This window comes from Phacochoerus africanus, chromosome 16, assembly GCF_016906955.1.
Source record: "Phacochoerus africanus isolate WHEZ1 chromosome 16, ROS_Pafr_v1, whole genome shotgun sequence".
Classification (NCBI taxonomy): Eukaryota; Metazoa; Chordata; class Mammalia; order Artiodactyla; family Suidae; genus Phacochoerus; species Phacochoerus africanus.
The window spans coordinates 38228084-38249479 of record NC_062559.1 but is presented as its reverse complement, the minus strand read 5'-3'; the positions used below and the strand labels follow the sequence as shown (position 1 = coordinate 38249479).

The 21396-nt window shown below is 40.3% G+C and overlaps 1 protein-coding gene across 1 annotated transcript in view; it reads right to left on the bottom strand.

The window, feature by feature from the left end:
- Positions 1–21396, bottom strand: part of LOC125117325 (uncharacterized) — a 104732-nt gene that overhangs the window by 2005 nt on the left and 81331 nt on the right. Inside the window, exons 2-3 of the mRNA XM_047763123.1 lie at positions 774–899; positions 82–717 (exon numbers count right to left, since the gene is read on the bottom strand). Of these exons, the coding sequence (XP_047619079.1) occupies positions 82–717; positions 774–899 (762 nt within the window). The remainder of the gene's footprint in view (positions 1–81; positions 718–773; positions 900–21396) is intronic.

Below are 21396 nucleotides of genomic sequence, written 5' to 3'. Positions count from 1 at the left end.
GATGAGGGCGCGACAGCCCGAGCCCCCGCCCCGCCCCGCCCCCGCCGCGACCCCCAAGCTGAAACGCAACAAGGCCCCTACCCGACGGTCCCGCAACGCGGGCTGGAGAAGGGGGACGGGCCGCTTAGGGTGGTCAGGTGCGACAAGCAGGGCTACCTGTGAGATGGCCGCAGAGCCCGCCACCGCCGCCCTCTGCGCCCGGGCAGGGCCACTGGCCTCACTGTCCGGCCAAGCGTCCTCCGCTGAGGCTCTCTTCCTGCTGCTTGGCGGCGGCCACGGCCCGGCCCCGGGTCTCGCGAGGCGGCGCGGTGGCAGCGGGAGAAGTTGGCCGAAGGGCGCGGTCCGCTCGCAGCCTGACCGCTCGGTCTGAGCAGTGCAAGGCAGGGCGGCGCACCGCCGGGCGCGACCGAAGCGGCGGCAGGTGGCAGGAGGGCGGGGACTAGAGCCCAGGCGCCGGCCGCGGGCGCGCAGTTTTGTTGTTGTTATGAAGAAGGTCCGGGTCCCCTTTAAGCTGCAAGACCCAGGGCGGAAGTGCGTCATGCGCCGCCCGCAGCGGGGCGCGGCCTTCCCGGCCCTGCGGCCGCTCTCCGCCCACGCCGACCAGGGATACCCCGGACCGAATTCCGGGTCGCCCCGAAGCCACGCGGGCGCGTCTGAGCCCGCCAGGCCTGACCCTTCGCTCGGCTCCGCCTCCCCAGCGGCCCTCAGGCCTCGCCACTAGCGTAGGTGGCGCTAGTACATTCTGTTTTGACCAAACCCTAAAGACTTGTTACGTGTTTCTCCACCCTTAGCGTTGTTTTTGCAAAAGTTAGTGTCCTTCCCGATGCTGAATCAAACTTCTGCTCAAAATGTCTTGTGTCGGCTGTCTGCAAAGCACTGGAGCTTTGGCGGAGCAGAGACTGTGAGACAACATTACTTAAGGAGAAGGGTTTCAGTTCAGATGCCCGGAGTCTGCTTCTACTTTCGTTTTACCCTGCCTAACCTTTCTGAGCCTCAGTTTACTTCTCTAATTGGAACAGTCATGCCTGCCTGACAGCGTGCTGCTCAATAAATGAGCTATGTAGGTAAGCCACCTGGTACAGTTCTGGCAGACTCTCAGTTCCATTTCTTTCCTTTGTCTTCTCTAAAGTTGATGAGTGTTTACTGAGCACCTACTGTGTGTTCAGTACAGTGGGAGATGAAGCGGGATGGCAGTGTTGTTTTTGTTTTATGGCTTAGACAGGGAGGGCGAACTTTCTTCAGTCTACCTCCCAAAGCTGACTTACTCTCCATTTTCTGCACGAGTTTTAGGAGTCCATGCAGTAAGTTGAGTTTGTTAGATGTGCATTTTCATAACTCCAAGCTTCCACTACAGGCGAATGCAAGCAGTTAATGTAAGGGGCTTTTGGGACCTGGTCTCTTCCCCTCTCAGCTTCACGGGGATTAGTGGAAGTTAGTGACCAGAGGGAAATTATTCCTCTCAACAGCTAATGCAACAGGATCCCTTACACCCCCTCATTCACCTCTTTCTTTATGGTGGATCACCTACCATATCTTAACTGTACCCTCTCAATGCTCTTTTGAAATAAGAGTGAAATTCTTTATTTTTATCATGGAATGAGAACAGCTTACTTTGACTTGGGTTTTTGGTAGCAGACCCTGGTCTTTTTCTACCTATTGTCTAGTCATCCTAATAGAACCTTAATACTAGCCACAAATACTTATTCAGACTCCTGTACACCTAGCAGCAGCCATTTGACGCAGTTCTAGACCATCCCACTTCTAGATGAAATCTGGAGTTGCTGCTGGGGCTTCTAGGAAAGCTTTCAGATGAACATGTTCTGCAGACCAGAGCTCATCCTTGCCCTCCACTTGTCTTTCTTCCTGGAGGAATGTGATGCCATAAATGGGGCAGCCACAGCTCAGTCATGAAGCAACAAACAGGACAACAAAGGCCTATGTTACGAGGTTGCCAGAGCAGAACAGTGAAAGAGGCTGGATCCTTTGTGGCATGATTGTGCCACCATATGTCCTAAGCTGTCTGTTCTAAGAATTCTTTTATGTCCAGTTCCTATTTAAACCAGGAGGTCTCCCCAACCACCACACCCACCATAAGCTCCTGTCACTTAATGCTTGTGACTCATACTTCCAGGAATTCTTTAGAGTAATGTGGTCATTTCACTTGACACTGTGAAGTATATGTTATTAATATTAAGATGGAATGTATATTTCACTGCGACAGGCATTATTTAGAGTTCATCAAATATTCACTAACATGGACAAAAACATTTAAAAATGTAATGAATATATGAGTATAAAAATGATACAGTACCTGCAGTATCTGACAGAAGTGACTTTTTTTTTTTGCTTTACAGCCACCTGAATTAAGTACCTGAAAATACTTTTGATGCTGTTGAACTTGGCCACAATAAAAACAGTATGTAAAAATGACCCCATCTTTGTTAAATTATGTGTATGTGTGTATGAAACAATGTATGAAAGGATAGTCCCCAGAATTTTGATAATATTTAACTTTGAGGTAGGAAAAATTGTTAATATGAAGGGATGCAAGCTAGCAATTACTTAGAGACTGCTATGAGCATTGAGTTACCTGTTTCAATCCTTATACATGTTGCAGATAAAGGGGAAATGAGAAAGAACAGCTACACATCTCAGTTACCATTTGCTGCTTGAAGACAGCCTCTAATGAGACTGCTTAAGAGTAGGATGCTAATAGATAAAGACTGTTAACTATTCAATACACATAATCTTAGTTCCTAGTTCAGTAATTCAGAGTGATTTCTGCCCATGGAGTAGTTTTGTTTATAAAGTAAAACATTTAAAGGAAATTGTTTGTAGATAATAAAAATTGATTTCTAATATTTGTGGGACTTTTTTTACTTCCAGTTCTTTTAACTGGGAAGGAGGGCAGCTAGCAAAAGCATTTATCACCTCATTCTGAGAGATTCCAGTTTCCTCTAAAATTTTAAAGAAAATGAAGTGCTTATTATTGAGAATTTCTTACTAAAATTTGGTATCCCTTCCAGAAAGGTAAAACACTTTAGATGGTGAACAGTATAATTTTCAGTGTTTGAGTTTTTGGTTTTGTTTTTTGTTTGTTTTTGTTTTTGTTTTTCTTTGATAACTCTCTTGGGAGGAAAGACTTTAGTCAAGTGATGATCTTGCAGTTGCAGATTTCAAAGATGATGTTGGCCATCTGGCTTCTGATTCCTTCTAGTCCTACTTACACCAAACTTATCTTTTATTTTTTTAAAGATGCTGTGCCACAAAGCATTTCATCAAATCTCAATCAAGTTTATTGTTTAATAACAAGTGAAATCCTACACTTGAAGCCTAGGAAGCCTAGGAAAATGAACTCGTTTCAACACTGCACTTTCAAAATCTTAATTGATCCCAGATGTTTGATTATAAACAATATTGTAGAAAATGCAAGGAAGAAAACCACACATGCATTAAATGTCCAATGGGTGATTTGAGTGACTTGTCATCTAATGAATTGTCAGAACAGCCCTGAGAGGTAGTGAGGACAGTGAAGAAGCTCAGAAAGCTAAGTGTCTTCCCCAACGTCACACAGCTTGTAACTGCCAAATAGAATTCTGATTCTTCTGTAATGTAGACTCTTTCCACTACACTCAACTGTCTTATTTAAAGGTATTCGTACATAACAAGGCATTTTCAGGGGGAAAAGCTTTTCAGGTACAACATCTTAGAGGTCATCTAGATCTGCTTTCCAAGTACTACCAAAGTCCCTCTGAAGGGCAGTCAGTCAGTGTTGGCTTAAATCCTTCCTGGGAAGGGGAGCACCACATTTTTTCACTACAGCATGACCTGTTGTTAAACAGCCACGGTTATTGTAAGTGAATTAAAATCTGCCTTGCTATAATTTGTCATTAGGCCACTTTTCTCCTCTTGATTAATCCAAAATGTGTTTACTCTTATTCTACATGTCTGCCCTTCGAATGGATAGCTATTAAATGCTCTCTATATCTTCTCCTGGCTAAACATCCCCAAACCTTTCAACATCTGTAAGAGTAGTTTCCAGATCACTTAAAATACTGACTCAACTATGGACACGGTAGTTTGCATATCCCACATCGATCATGGTGACTATAATGAGTATTTAGATGCATGATTTCCCTAGAATAGTCTTCATACTGACACATCTATATTTCTGTTAATTTCTGTATTAATGTAAATCTTCATAAGCTGGTTTAGCAGTTGGATTTCCTGCTCATCAGAAACTATATATCTAGTCATTTCTTAGAGTGACCATTTGGCAAAGACAGAAGTCTCATTTCTCTGGTGATTCAATCCATTGACTTATTTATGATAATACTTGGAAAAAGTATAGCAAATAGCATCTCACTAATCTCCTATAGGTGACCAGAGGAAAGGGGGAAGGAGCAACTCCTTTTATTTTTCATCCTTTAGAGAATTTTAACCTAAATGCATATATTAGTTATCTATTGATGCAAAAAAAAAAAAAAAAAGAAATTACCAGAGTTCCCATTGTGACTCACTGGAAACAAATATGACTAGCATACATGAGAAGGCAGGTTCGATCCCTGGCCTTGCTCAGTGGGTTAAGGATCTGGCATTGCCATGAGCTGTGGTATGGGTCACAGACACAGCTCAGATCCTGTGTTGCTGTGGCTGTAGTGCAGGCTGGCAGCTACAGCTCCAATTGGACCCCAAGTCTGGGAACCTCCATGTGCCGCAAGTGTGGCCCTTAAAAAAAAAAAAATTACCCCCAAAACTGTGGGTCAGAATTTTGGGAGCCTCTTTGCTGGTGATTCTGGTTTTGAGTCTCTCATGAAAGTGCAGTCAGGATATCAGCTGGCATTCGTTATCTGAAGACTTGATGGGGACTGAAGGATCTACTTTCAAGGTGATTCATTCATAAGGCTGGCAAGTTAGGCTGGGTGTGGGTATGAAGTCTCAGTTGCTCTCCATGTGGGTCTCTCCACAGAACTGCTGTTGTGTGTCCTCACAACTGGACAGCTGGATTCCCCCCGGATGAGGAGTCCAAGGCACCAAGGCTGAAGCAGCATTGCCTTTCATGACTTCAATTCCAAAATCATCCCGTCACCTATATGGTGTTCTATTTGGTCACAAAGATCAGCTCTGAGTCAGTGTAGGAGGAGAGTGCCCAGGAGCATAAATACTAGGAGATAAGGACCTCCTATCGTATTGGAGGCCAGCTACTATGATCTACCTCCCCAAAGCATAGCAGGTCATAATAGATACCCTGTTCCCTCTGTATGCACCTATCCAAGTCCAAATCCCAGTAATAACAGTGCCGTTGTTTCACAACTGCTTGCCCTTCCTCTGGCATTTAGCCTCTCTCTTCCCAAAGATCTTTCACCAATTTCCTTCCCCTCAAATTAGAACTGTCTAACTCTATTGACTATATTTCTCAAATGTTTATAAATGTTCATCTTTTTGCTAAAAGCAAGTATAATTTAGGTGAGTTTGGGCATATTAAATTTGCTACTCTACATTCAAATAAAGGATCACTAAATTGAACATGGAGAGTAGTCCTTGGCCTAACTCAGGGGTTCTTAATCTGGGTCCAGAGATGTACCCTGAATTATCTGTAGGACTGTGCACATACATACACATGTGCATTTGTCTAGAGGGAGAGTCCCTGATTTTTATTAACTTCTTGAAGGGACCATTTGTAATACCTTTCAGAGTCCCAGTAAAACTCAGTCCTCATTGTAAGGTTTTCCCTGTTAAAGGAAATGGATTATTGAGCCAATTACCAAGTTATTGCCTCAAGGGTCTCAAAGCACTCTTCACTGCCTGCTTTGTGATAATAGAAGTAAATCCTGTAAATATTTCTCCTTTTCTAGCTGTCATGATATTAAACTTTGTCAGTAAAGGGCGCTGGAGAGACACTTGGAGGAAGAAGAGATTTCTCTACCTGTGCTCCTTTAAGCAGGCTCTTAGGCACGTGTGGCTTCTGTACCTCCCAGTTCGTGCAGCACCCAGTGGCCCACAGTGTGTAGCACCTCTTATGAACAGCTTCTCCAGGAACCCTCTAAGGCAACTTTGCAGGCAGCACCCCTGAGGGGCTTTCCCTGGAACCCCATCAGATAGCTTCACATGGAGTACCACCCACGCCACACTGTCCGTGAACAGCTTCCCCTCACACCCCCTAGGCAGCTTTGCACCCTCAGAGGACTTCTCTGACGTCAAATGAGCCACTCATTTGTGGCCTTGGACTTTTTCAAGCAGGGTCGATCTCAATCCTAAAAGCAGCAGCTGATCCCTATATCTGATTGTCCTGTATTCTTTAGAATTCTCTTAGTTCCTTACTAGCCATCTCCTTATCACTCCAATACTCTGTTAAAAGTAATAATTCTTTATATTTAACCTTCCGCATTCAAAATATCTTTTGCTTTCTGTCTCTTGTTTGGACCCTGACTGATACGAATTGGTATCTGTAGTTGCCCCAAGAGGTAAACACTAAGAATTTGAGGATTGCTTTGGTCATGCCCTTTGGCTGAGCTCCTCCCCACTGAGAAATGAAATGAGGGCATTATAAATAATCAAAGTATCATCGGTGGTTGGTCATGTTGACATGTCAGCTGAAGCAAGAGATTGCCCAGCTGGCTGCTGCACTTGACCGTTATGGCCATTAAGACGCCTATAAGGACAGTGGTGTGGGGTGGAGTCTTCTGAGTGTACGTTAGCACTTAGAGAAAGACAATGAAAAGCTCACATCTTTCCACTCTCAGCTCAAGCCAAAGTCTAAGACCAGAAAGCTTCCATGATAACTGTAAAAATATCTCTTAGTTCTAATAAACATAGGGGTGATATTGTCAAAAATAAAGCACGATTTTTTTTAAGAATTGCTGAATTATAGCAATAATTGCATTCACAGTCCCATCAAATTGTTCATATGAAAAACTAGTGATTACCCATGATAGAGGGGCAATATAGGGGTGGGGGAGTGGGAGGTATAAAATATTGGGTGTAAGGATGTATTGTACAACATGGGCAATATAACCAATATTTTGTAGTAACTGCAAATGGAGTGTAACCTTTAAAAATTGTATTAAAACTTTTTTAAGAAAAAGGATAGATAGAGAAGACGAGGACCACAGAAAAATAAAATGTACTAGACAAAAAGAAAAAGTGTACCGAGAAAGAAAAATGGAACCCCTGACTAGGAAGCAACCTGCATTTTTTGTTTTTATCATCATCATCATCATTACTAAAATAAACTGAATGGCTAACTTTTTAAAATATTACATGAAAGTTGAAACATTGAATGGGATCCTAAAAATTATTAGAATAGGGACATCTGCTTGAACATGGCTGAAGCCGACCATCTGGAAACTAAAAGTCACTCTAATCTCTATTAAAGTGTTTGCCTTCTGGAGACTAGCTTTCCTTTGCTTAAAAACTCTGTGATAACCTCACCTGGAACAGACATCTTAAAAAGGAATGTTTATTCTCCACAAGACCCACCATAACCACCCCCTATTGCCACCAGACCTGTATGTAGGATTACATCTCAGCCAGCTGCACAGGATAGGTATACACAATGACCCAAGAGGAAACAGCTTACACATCAAAATAATTGCAAGACTTCACTAATCTATAGCAGCAGGAATAGGAAGTATATTCTAAAAATGTTCACCTTAGAGGGTGAAATGTAACACTAGATTGAGCCGAATTAATTGATATGTGTGCACCTACTAGAGAGTCCTGGTTTAATATGTTAGTTCATGGAGTGAAGGTAGCTCTCAGTTTATTGATTGGTTGACAGATACCTGGGCTCAACCATGGCATACGCTTAATACAGCTGAGATACCAGAGTTACCTACATCACATAGATAAATTTAAGGGCCCAGGGTGATAGGAACATTAAACTGTATAATGTTACCTGCACACCCATTTGCTCCCTCCAACGTTCCCAGAAGGCCCAAAAGACACTTCACTAAGGCTTTGAGAAATAAAGGAGTGAGGGGAGCCCCACATCCTTGTAGGGTTCTGTATTATTCTCATTTGTAGACCAGGCATAGCTGAAAGGGATGCTGCCACTGAGATGAACTCTCTAGTTACAGCGCCTTTTGGAGACAGCACCCTGAAAGGATGAGAATCTGTGTCATAAGATGCAATATATGCTTTGGATCAGAAATCATTACATTCAGGGAGGCATTTCAATTCTTAGCTCAACTGCAAAGGTACTTAATGTTCACCATTGACAATGATAAGATTTGTGCTAGTCACTATTATAGAGGACACACAGAATAATAAGATGTACTTGCCTTCAAGGAGTTTACAACTTAGGAGAAAATAAGACAAGCCTGCAAGTGACTAAGACAAGACAGAGTAAGAGAAGTACTCCCGGGCCTTCTGCAACCCAGCCGATTTATGTCTCAGCCAAAAGCAGAAGAGGAAAGTGAGGGAGAATTTATGATTGGCTATATCAAAGTGGGCTGGGGGCAGTTTGCAAAAGGCAGTGATTTGACATGGTTCTTCCTCTCCTCAATCTTTTCCAACTTTTTCTCACATTTCCCCCAGATTGTATGTTCATTAAAACCCCACCCATTGCCTTGTCTCAGTCCCAGCTGAGAATCTTTAAGTCCAGAGAGGTTCAGCTATGCCACAGGAGATATGATGGACCTCACACTACCAGGCATGCATGTCCACCTCCCCCTTAGAAAGGCCTGTTTTTCACTGCGCCCTTCCTAAGGATAACCTCATCTTTTTTCATCACACTCCACCATCCCTCCCATTTCACTTCCAGTAACTACGGCAATTTCTTTATGTTGGTAGTGGCTTCCTAATGAGATGTGTTAACAGTGCTGAGGCCAGATCAGGGATTAGCAGAGAAAATGATTGACTGAACTGACATGGGTAAGGAAAGGGAATGACATCTAAGTATTCAAATTCAGTATACTAGAAACCTATTTCATTCATTCATTCACTCATTCATTCAAAGTATTTCACATTCCAAAGTTTGGTTTTTTTGTTTTTGTCTTCTTAGGGCCACACCTGCAGCCTATGGAGTTTCCCAGGCTAGGGGTTGAATCAGAGCCATAGCCCCTGGCCTATGCCACAGCCACAACAATGCCAGATCCAAGCCGTGTCCAAGATCTACACTGCAGCTTGCGACAACACTGGATCCTTTAACCCATTGAGTGAGCCCAGTGATCGAACCCACATCCTCATGATTACTAGTTGGATTCTTAACCCCCGAGCCACAATGGGAACTCCAAGATTTTGTACTTTTTATCTTATCTTGAAAAATATTTCCAAAAACATGCATGAAAAATTTTAAATAGTTTCATAACTGGTCAAGAGAAAAGGCCAAAGTTCTTGAGAAAAATCTTGTCTGAGTTCACTTTTTTTTTTCCTGCGTCTTAGTTTCTTTCTTTGTGTATTATTCTTCCTGACTCCCTAGGGTTTATAAACTAGGCTGAGTCTTTGAAATAGCAAACTAGCTTTGACTAAGAAAATTTGTTAAATTCCAGGCTTTAAAGAGTGGTAGGGCAGCTTCTCAAGTATAGTCTCTGTAACACTCATTCTTAAAGAATGCAGGATTTTATCTCCTCGAAGGAATTTATGTTTCACAATTTTAATGTTGCCCAGTGCAAAATGCTCAGCTCTGTTGCAAGAATTTGTAACTAAGATCACTCCAGAATGAACACAAAGCAATTTAACATTAGTAGAGTGCTTATGACAAATGTGGAGAGCCTTGGGTGGGTGCTTTTGTATAGTGATCTCTGTGAATCCCTTCAAGGTAAACACTGAGCCCTCACTTTCAAACTTTCCCCACCCCATCCTTAAATGTTTTGTCTATGCTTCCATGTGAAATCTATTGCATTTACCATGTGATAATTATCTCTTGATAATTCTGTGATCTTCCAGGGGCCAGATATTATACCTGATAAACTTTTTATCACTACTGCCCAGCACAATTCCTTTTTCTTAGTAACAATGAACGTTATTGACTAAATGATAATATTTGTTTTACAGAGAAGGGGAATGAGAGAAGTTAAGTAATTTGTCCAAGGTCACTCAGTTAATAACAGATAGAGCTGTTGATATAAAAGCCCACGAGGAGTTCCCGCCGTGGTGCAGTGGTTAACGAATCCGACTAGGAACCATGAGGTAGCGGGTTCGATCCCTGCCCTTGCTCAGTGGGTTAACGATCCGGCGTTGCCGTGAGCTGTGGTTTAGGTCGCAGACACGGCTCGGAACCTGCGTTGCTGTGGCTCTGGCGTAGGCTGGCAGCTACAGCTCCAATTAGACCCCTAGCCTGGGAACCTCCATATGCCGCGGGAGTGGCATGACAAAAGACAAAAATAAATAAAAAATAAAAAATAAATAAAAGCCCATGAGTTTTGTGGCATTTCCTATTTGTTTCTATTTACTACCACTCCTGTCTTCCATATCTGTAGGACTTTGTGTAACCATCTATGTCCTTTTTCAGTAGTAGGCAGGAGAGTGTCTGGAAAAACTACAAGATAGAAATCTGGGCCACATTGAGGAGATAAGCCATGCTGTCAGCAAAAAGATTACAGAATCATCATGGTGACAAAGATCAGAAGTGATGGGAGGGGCATCATCTTCACACATCTGCTAGGAATCTCATGGAGCTAAAAGAATCAGCCCTGATTAACTAACCGTAAACTTGCAGAAAAACAACCACAGGAATTTCAATATTTACCCAATTCTTATCTCTTAAATACTTTTCTCTGTCATTTAATGATTGGCCATCCCACAGGCATTTTCCTGTTAATTCCTCTGCCAAACTCAGTATTTTAATCTATTAGTTTTTTTATTGCACATATGACTGCAATCTCCTATAATTATTATATACTTGTAGCTTTTTGGTTTGTGTCTATGAAAGTCATTCTTCGTTAGCATAGCCATTTTTATTCACTAACCTCCCAACTTGCAGCTTACAGAGTAACACTTCAGGAAGAGAAATATTTGAGGCCCTCTCCTTATAAACCACCTGCATTTATGAGGATGCCAAGGAACCAATGAAAGTAAATAAGCTTAAAGGAGGAAAAGGAAACTCAACATAAATTGGTACTTTTCCTCAGATTCATTTGCGAAGATGATCTTCTTTGTTCCCCACCATTTGTGTATTGGTTCTCCAGGTGTTTTATTTTTTGTTTTCCAAAATTCCATTAGAAACCTCTATTTTGCTTTGTTTTTATTTTTAGAATTTGTAATGATTTTTATATTTTTTTCATTATAGCTGGTTTACAATGTTCTGTCAATTTTCTACTGTACAGCATGGCAACCCAGTTACACATAGAAGCGTAGATTCTTTTTTCTCACATTATCATGCTCCCATCATAAGAGACTAGACATAGTTCCCAGTGCTACACAGCAGGATCTCATTGCCCATCCATTCCAAAGGCATCACTATGCATCTGTTAACCCCAAGTTCCCAATCCATCCCACTCCCTTCCCCTTGGCAGCCACAAGTCTATTCTCCAAGTCCATGATTTTCATTTCTGCGGAAAGGTTCATTTGTGCCATGTATTAGATTCCAGATATAAGTGATATCATGTGGTATTTGTCTTTCTCTTTTCTTTTTCTTTTTTTTTTGCCTTTTTGCCATTTCTTGGGTCGCTCCCGCAGCATATGGATGTTCCCAGGCTAGGGGTCTAATCGGAGCTGTAGCTGGCAGCCTACGCCAGAGCCACAGCAACGCGGGATCCGAGCCAAGTCTGTGACCTACACCACAGCTCACAGCAACACCCACTGAGCAAGGGCAGGGATCGAACCTGCAACCTCATGGTTCCTAGTCGGATTTGTTAACCACTGCACCACGACGGGAACTCCTGTCTTTCTCTTTCTGAATTACTTCACTCAGTATGGGAGGCTCTGGTTCCATCCATGTTGCTGCAAATGGCATTATTTCGTTCTTTTTGATGGCTAAGTAGTATTCCATTGTGTATGTATACCACATCTTCCTAATCCAGTCATCTGTCAATGGACATTTGGGTTGTTTCCATGTCTTGGCTATTGTGAATAGTGCTGCAATGAACATGCGAGTGCATGTGTCTTTTTCGAGGAAAGTTTTGTCTGGATATATGCCCGAGAGTGGGATTGCTGGGTCATATGGTAGTTCTATGTATAGTTTTCTAAGGTATCTCCATACTGTTTTCCATAGTGGTTGTGCCAATTTACATTCCCACCAATGGTGCAGGAGGGTTCCCTTTTCTCCACACCCCCTCCAACATTTGTTATTTGTGGACTTATTAATGATGGCCATTCTGACTGGTATGAGGTGGTATCTCGTGGTAGTTTGGATTTGCATTTCTCTAATAGTCAGTGATGTTGAGCATTTTTTCATGTGCTTGTTGGCCATCTGTATATCTTCCTTGGAGAAATGTGTGTTCAGGTCTTCTACCCATTTTTCAATTGGGTTGTTGGCTTTTTTGCTGTTGAGTTGTATAAATTGTTTGTATGTTTTAGAGATTAAGCCCTTGTCAGTTGCATCATTTGAAACTATTTTCTCCCATTCTGTAAGTTGTCTTTTGTTTTCTTTTTGGTTTCCTTTGCTATGCAAAAGCTTGTCAGTTTGATTAGGTACCATTGCTTTATTTTTGCTTTTATTTCTGTTGCTTTGGGTGAGAAACTTCTATTTTGGATATGTGGTTTCATTTTGACTTATTATAAACAGAAACCACTTTTTATTGCCATTTCATGAGATTTTTTTATCAACTATAATTTTCTTTTATTTAAAAGTTATTTTCAACTTTATAAGAAATTTTAGTCTAATTTGTATAATCTCACCATCCTAAATTACCAACTGTCATTATTTTGTGTGTCTTCTGATTTTCATTATATATGTATATTTATAACGAAATCCATATGTATATAGTTTTATAAGTTGTAATAATAGGATGCACATACAATATTAGGAATTCCTTTTTGACTTACAGGTTTTTAAAATTCTTTTTATTTCTTTTAATGATTTTTTATTTTGTATAGTCATATTTCTCAGTGCTGACATTTCAAAATAAAATTCTTTAGCAATATGCCATAATTTTATTTAATCATGTCTCAAGCATTAGATATGTGAATTCACAGTTTTTCAGTATTAAAAATAATACTTCTATAAACATCTTGGTTTGCTTAGCCCTTATACTTGAAATACATTTTCAGAATGATTACTAGATCAAAGCATCTGAACTCTTGATAAACATTAGCCATTGTATTTTTAAATCAACTGAAAATAAATGTAAGTAAGAATTTGGCATTATTTATTTTAACTTGCTTTAGTCCATCTGTTAATACATTATGTGTAGTCATTCAACATTTTAAAATGTGATGAAAATATGTCAATTAGTTCATTTTGTTGCAGGTGATAAGCTATCAAAAAGGCTCAGCTGAATTTAGGAGTTCTCTTTCCCATTCTTCATTTATTTCCCAATGATATTATTGATATCATTCCTTGGTGGGCTTTCTCCATAGTAGGAAAAATGGCCACTAGAGATCTCAGGCCTACTTATTTAAGGCTTATGGCTTCCATATATCAAGTTTCATTGAAGGATTGTGATGAACCTTGCTTGGTTCTTATGCCTACCTTGGATCAATTATTTTGTCCATGAAGACATATAGTATTTTGATTGGCCCATCTTGGTCACATGCTCACCCTGGGGGTTGGGGAGAGGTGGAGGGCCAGGCACGGTGACTGACAGCCCTGCCAGAACCACAGACTTGGAAAGAGTGAGGGGCTTAGTGGAGCAATTGGCAGACAAAAACAACGCATCTATTATATGTGTTTCCTGTATTGCTTCTAAACCTCTTTACATTTATAAATATAAATGCAGACAACCCTATTTAAGATTATGAGGTTAGAAGTTTTACTTTCTTGCTCTCTTATATCCCCTTTTCTGCATCCTTCTCCTTTCTCCCACACCTATTACCACTATCCAGTGACTTATGTTCTCTCTAATCTGTTTCCCATCAAAACTTACTTTAGTTAATACAAGTTGAAAAGAGTCCAGAAAAAATCAAATTAAGACCCAGGGTGCAAATTACTACCCTCCCTAGATAGAGTTGGTTAGTTTAGTCAAGGACAATCATCCAGGACTAAGAAAGGTATAATTTTCAGGGGAAGGGGGACATCTGAGCACCTTCAAATACTCCCTCTACTAGGAATTCCTTTTTCCCCGTTAGGTTGCTGGTAATATCTTTAGTGAAAACGATGTAAGAGATAACTGGGACCCAGGATCTCAAACTTGAATCTTGTCCATTCAACTAGATCCCCAAAGGAAATAACACATGCAGAAGTCAAGGCTAACCAATGCATGATTTTTATTACCATGAGGCTTTTGCCCAAACACTACTATTTAACAAAGTAGACAGAAAAGGTTAAGAGCTTAAGCTCTGGAATCAGCCCAGGCTGTGCTCAAAGGTGTCTCTATCATTGTTATCTGGAGCCCTAATACTTTGACTGTAAAACGGGGATAGTAATTTCTAACTCAAAGGTTCTGTGAATTAAAAGAAATAATTCATACAGATTGCTTAGTTCAGTGCCTGGCACAGAGGAGTCCCTCAATGAGTGAGAGTCATTTGGTAATGATGACGATGATGGTGATGGTGGAGATGTTGATGATGATGATGATGGTGATGTTGATGATGGTGATGGTGGTGATGTTGATGACAGTGATGGTGGTGATGATGGTGATGGTGATGGTGGTGATGGTGATGGTGATGATGGTGATGTGATGGTGATGATGATGATGATGGTGATGATGGTGATGTTGATGATGATGGTGATGGTGATGATGGTGATGTTGATGGTGATGGTGATGATGATGATGGTGATGGTGATGATGGTGGTGATGATGATGGTGTTGATGATGATGGTGATGATGATGGTGGTTGATGACGGTGTTGATGATGATGGTGATGATGATGATGGTGATGATGGTGATGTTGATGATGATGATGATGGTGATGGTGATGATGGTGATGTTGATGGTGATGGTGATGATGATGATGGTGTTGATGATGATGGTGATGATGATGATGGTGGTGATGATGATGGTGATGATGATGATGGTGATGGTGATGATGGTGGTGATGATGATGGTGATGATGATGAAGAAGAAGAAGGTGGAGGGGAAGGAAGAAGAGGAGGAGAAGAGGAAGGAGGAGGAAGAGAATAGAGGGAAGAAGGAGGAGGAGAAGAAAGAAAGCATCACCTCTGATCTGAAAGGCCAGATCACATAGAAACCTCTTTTCACTTAGCTGCAAGTTGGTCTTAAGACCTGAAATAATGGCCTTAAAAATTTTTGTCCCGGAGTTCCCATCGTGGCACAGTGGTTAACGAATCCGACTAAGAACCATGAGGTTGCGGGTTCTGCCCTTGCTCAGTGGGTTAAGGATACAGCGTTGCTGTGAGCTGTGGTGTAGGTTGCAGATGCGGCTCGGATCCCGCGTTGCTGTGGCTCTGGTGTAGGCCCGTGGCTACAGCTCCGATTCGACCCCTAGCCTGGGAACCTCCATATGCTGCAGGAGCGGCCCAAAGAAATAGCAAAAAGACAAAAAAAAAAATTTGTCCCTATACCTCCATAATTTTTTCAACTGTGAACTTCTCATGCATTTTTAAGTCGACATCTAAAGTTTTTCATCCTGAGTTTAAATGGTTACAAAAAGATATTATTCCTGGAATTTTACAAATAGTGGCATTTTCAAATAAAATTTTCATGTCACTTTTACCTACTCAGTTGTTAGTGTTACTCACTCTTAGTGTCCAGGGTTCCTAAGCCTGTACCAAGACATCAAATCAGTATTAATTACACCCCCCCCCCTTTTTTTTACTTAGAAGCAATGTAGTTAATCCACTAGACTCAGAAAGGACAATTTTAAATTTGTTAATTTCAGTACACCTTTGCCATTACCATATGCTTAAAATATATTTTTAAGAGCTATAGATTTCACTCATTTATTTCATGGTACATATCTGTTATTTAATTACCAAAACCAGCCCCTGTTGACGAGCCAATAGAAAAAAAGATTAATTTTCTTTTTAATTGACATATACAAGCTAATGAAGGGAAATGAATTTCGAGTGTATGACATATATATATACGTACACACATACACAGACATCATATTCTATACACAGTTGACCCTTGAACAACATGGGTTTGGACTGTGCAGGTGCACTTATAAAGCAGATTTTTTTCGATAAATGTGCACTATGGTAGTACATGATCCCCGATCCCTGGTTGGCTGAATCCAAGAATGCAGAACTTCTGATACTGAGAACCAACTGTAAAGTTGTACATGGATTTTCCATTGCACATAGGGGGGCAGCGCCCCAACCCCCTGTCTTGTTCAAGGGTCAGTTGTACATTCAACATTTGGAGATCGAAGTTCTGTACCAATAAAAGTAGGCTGTACTGCCTTTGGCTCTTGGACCCCTTACCTCTTAAATCTACATCGAAGTCCAGCGCTGCATCAGTTGGACACTGCAATGATCAACCCAAAGAAAAGGACAAGAAACTTATAAAACAGCCCATTCCTGTACTAATGAGACCCAAAAGGAATCTCACTTGGGTTGGACACCTACTTGGGGCAGTGGGGTTTCCTTTATAGGTCATATAGGCCAAAATACCTACCACTGTGTGAAATAGCAGTCACAGTGAACTGAAATTCAAAACCGAATTATATTTTCAAATACTGTCTAGGATCAAAGGTACAATTTTATGTTATTTTTATATAATGATTTTTTTTTCATTATAGCTGGTTTACAGTGTTCTGTCAATTTCCTACTGTACAGCAAGGTAACCCAGTTACACATACAAGTGTAGATTCTTTTTTCTCACATTATCATTCTCCATCATAAGAGACTAGACATAGTTCCCAGTGCTACACAGCAGGATCTCATTGCTTATCCATTCCAAAGGCAGTAGTTTGCCTCTGTTAACTCCAACTTCCCAATCCATCCTGCTCCCTCCCCCTCCCTCTCAAAGGTACAGTTTTAGTACTACCCAAATGTCATTTGATGTAATTCAATTTGATATTTTCCTATTTAGTTTATGAGCCAACAGATTGCAGTTACTTCATGATCCTTCTCTCAGATTGACACCTGTGGAGGAGAGACAATTTGATAATGCATGTCAAAATCTTAAAAGGATTATAATTGGGAAGGGATGGAGATGGATTCTGGGGGCCCAGTAATGTTCTATTTCTTGACTTCGATGGTGGTAGATATACAGTTGTTTGCAATTGTTAAAAGTATTCATGTAAGTTGAATGTACTTTTCTCTATGTTACACATACTTCAGAATTTCAGTGCTGTTGCAAAACATACCTACTTGATTATTCACTTTAAGCAGTTCTTCTGGGAGTTCTCATCGTGGCTCAGTGGTTAACAAACCTGACTAGTATCCATGAGGATGCGTGTTCGGTCCCTGGCCTTGCTCAGTGGGTTAAGGATCCGGCATTGCCATGAGCTGTGGTGTAGGTTGCAGATGCAGCTTGGATCTGGCATCGCTGTGGCTGTGGAGTAGGCCAGCAGCTACAGCTCTGATTCAACCCTTAGCCTGGGAACCTCCATATGCCGTGGGGGCAGCCCTAAAAAGACAAAGAATAAAATAAAAAAAGATAAATAGTTCTTCCCAAATTTAAAAAAGGATGTAGGAATGATTTTAGATCATTATATATAATAATAATAATAATGAAATCTAAAAATCCTAGTAGGGATTTTGTTAAATAAAGCATAGCATAGCCATACACTGGAATATTATACAGCTTAAAAAAATTATGTACAGGAGTTCCCGTCATGGTTCAGTGGTTAACAAATCTGACTAAAAACCATAAGGTTGCAGGTTCGATCCCTGGCCTTGCTCAGTGGGTTAAGGATCTGGCGTTGCTGTGAGCTGTGGTGTTGGTCACAGACACGGCTCGGATCCCAAGTTGCTGTGGCTCTGGCGTAGACTGGCGGCTACAGCTCCAATTAGACCCCTAGCCTGGTAACCTACATGTGCCGTGGGTGCAGCCCTAGAAAAGGGAAAAAGACAAAAAAAATTAAAAATAAAAATAAAAAAATTATGTACAGATAAATGTTTACTGAGATGGAAGTTGTTCATGACGTAAGATAGAAAGCAAATTGCAAAAACTGTGTTCGGTAAAATCCCTTTTTATTTAAAAATTTTCATGATCCATATGTAAAGAACAATTTCTGGAAATACACAAACCAAAGTATTAATAATGGACTTGTTGTGAGGGTGTTATTTCTTTTTGCTTACGTATATTTTCTAATTTTTCTAAATGAACATTTTACTATTTTGATAAGAAAAAGTTATTTTTAATTTTTAGAATCTCACTTATCCTTTGAGACAGCAGAAAGTCTTGTTGGCATTATTCCCAGTTTTGACCTTTTTAACATTTTTTTTTTTTGGCTACACCTGCAGCATGTGGAAGTTCCAGGGATTGAACCCACCCCACAGCAGTGACCCAAGCCTGTGCATCGACAATACCAGATCCTTAATGCACATTCCACTGCACCGCAAGGGAATAACTTTAATTAATTATTTATTTATTTATTTTGCTGCTTCCTTTTTTTTTCTTTTTGGGGCTGCACCCCGAGGCATATGGAAGTTCCCAGGCTAGGGGTCAAATTGGAGTTATGGCTGCCAGCCTACACCGCAGCCACAGCAACATCAGATCTGCACCACAACTATGACCTATACCACAGCTCACCTCAGCACCAGATCCTTAACCCACTGAACAGGCCAGGGATCGAACCCACAACGTCATGGTTCCTAATCAGATTCATTTCTGCTGAGCCACAACAGGAACTATTTTTTTTTTTTACTTTAATTTTTAAATAAAATATACATTTTACAAGGACAACCAATTCTTTTCATAATCCCTAATGTTTTGAAATATTACTGTATTTTGTTTATTGACAATTGGGATGGAATCAGATGTTTTCAAGTTTTAGGGTAATTTCATGTCTTAAATTTTAATCTTTATAAGGAATCTTTTCTCATATCAAAACTGGTACTTAAAGAACCTTAGTTTGAAGCTTTTTTAAACTATAGTTTTATTTATTCATTTTTTCTTTTTAGGACCGCACCTGAGGCATATGTAAGTTCCCAGGCTAGGGCCTGGATCCAAGCCATAGCTGCTGGCCTATGCCTCAGCCACAGCAACACAGAATCCAAACTGCATTTGCGACCTATACCACAGTTCAGGGCAAGGCTGGATCCTTAACTGAGCAGGGCCACTGACCAAACCCACTTCCTAGTTGGGTTTATTACCGATAAGCTACAGTGGGAACTCCTAAAAACTATGGTTTAAAAACAAACAAACAAACAAACAAAAACTAATTCAGGCAGGATTGGATGATATTTTTCTTTCATTCTATTTTTAAAAGTTGCTTTCTCACAGCTTCTTCAATCTTTTAATTTGGGGGTGATGTTAAAATTATAAACTTCATCTTTACTATTACAGCATTAAATTTCTTCTTAGCGGTAATTCCTGTCATATTTTCAAGAGGAAATATACCCTGTGTAAAACAGGAAACAGACGAAATGCACCATGAAATGTGCCATTGCTATGGTTAACCATATTAGCCACTGGGTGGCTCCACTGTTCCACGCCATTCAGTATCTCTGGTGATGGAAGTTTCCAGTGAAAACAGGAGATGAAGAGCAAGGCTTTATTTACAGAATGCTTAATTGGGAACTGATGCAGCATTTACGTTTTGGACATTTTATTTAGAAACAGTTCTGCTCATGTATGCAATATTTTCTTGTGTTCTCTGATAACTGGGCATTTGTCTTGCCAAGAAAGGGAGAGGAAAGCTATATATTTTCTTAACATCTCATCATTTCCTGTTCCAATTTTTTAATCAAAACCAAAAATTCTTCATTTGCGACATCTTGTCTATTTTGATAGCTCTCATTTTCAGAGTCCTATAATAAAATAACTTGAGGAAAAATGAGAAATTACCACTAGACGGGAATGTGGTATGTTCTCCTTTTGGAAAGGTAGAAAGCAGCTTCTACCTCTGAGAGATGTCATTGTGTTCTGGGAAGGGCTAGTGAATAGAAGAAAAAGACAAAAATAACCCTCAAAAATGTAGAATTGGCCTCTGGATAGGGATCTCTAAAGTTAACTGTCCCTGGAGTCACAGATCTACATCTTGGCACTGATCGTAATTAAGAAACTTGACCTCAATTTATATTCTAGATGCCATTACATTTGCATTTTGTTCATTTATGATAAATTTTTCTCCATCCTTCCTTCTTTTAATCTAATTTTCTACCCCAAACCTATCACTTTCTTCTGTGATCTTGGTTCCTTTTACAATCTCCTATCCCTATTTTTATCTTTTTTTCCTAATGCCTTTTCATTTGCTAGGTTGAATGTATAATTTCTGAATGACAGTCTTTGTTTTAAAAATTCTCCTTTAGCCGCCCTGAATCATTCCATCAGAGGAAAGAAATTCCAAAAATCTAAGATAAATGATCCAGAGATTGACGTTCCCCTCAATGTGAATACAATTAAGTACTTGAGCTAGTAATAACTATTTTTTAATAACTTAGCTGTATAACTGATTTACTTATGTCCCTGGGGAAACTAATGAATGGTGGAATCAGATGAAAAACATTTGAATTCAAACAACAGTGAAATTAGAGAGAGAACATGTTTTTGATTCTAAACTATAAATAGAGTAACTAAAAACAGAACTTGGTGGTGGATGACAGAATTCCAAGTGAGAAAGTAGAATTTATATAGCAAGTTCACCTTATTGAGAAAAAAACACAGTCATGAGTTAGAGTATATCATATAAAATATATTCACACAGATGAGAGAGAAGAAATAGGGTAAGGTCTTGGATCCTAGGTTTGGGAATTAATATCATAGAGTCCACAGAGTTCACTGCAAAGAGGAGTGAAGAATCCGATTGCTCATCAGAGAGAGAGGATGAGCCTCAGCTACATCCTACCGGGAAGAGAGAAATCTACACCAAACTCTGCAAGCCCAGTCATGGGTCAGAGCCCTTTTCTGGATATCACATACAACTGTACTATCTCTCCTGTCAAAGACAAGAATATTTCCAGAGCTTGAGAGCCAAATGGCAGCAGCCACTTCCACCCCAGAGGCTTCATTATTTCCCAAGACTTCTGGGATTAGGCTTGGGTTTTAATGAATCCAGCTCTGCAGTAGCAGGACCCCATGGAATACCAGTTTATATTTGAGTTATATAACTCTTGAACAGGGCTGAATCTATAATATCCTTCATCTATAAATAGACTTGTATAGATAAATATTTTGATTAAAAATTTATTTAAATATTCCTAAGTATCTAATGCAAGGATGCAAATATGCAATCCCTTCTTCCTGAAAATTGAGTCTATCATTTTTCCTTCTTTTATTT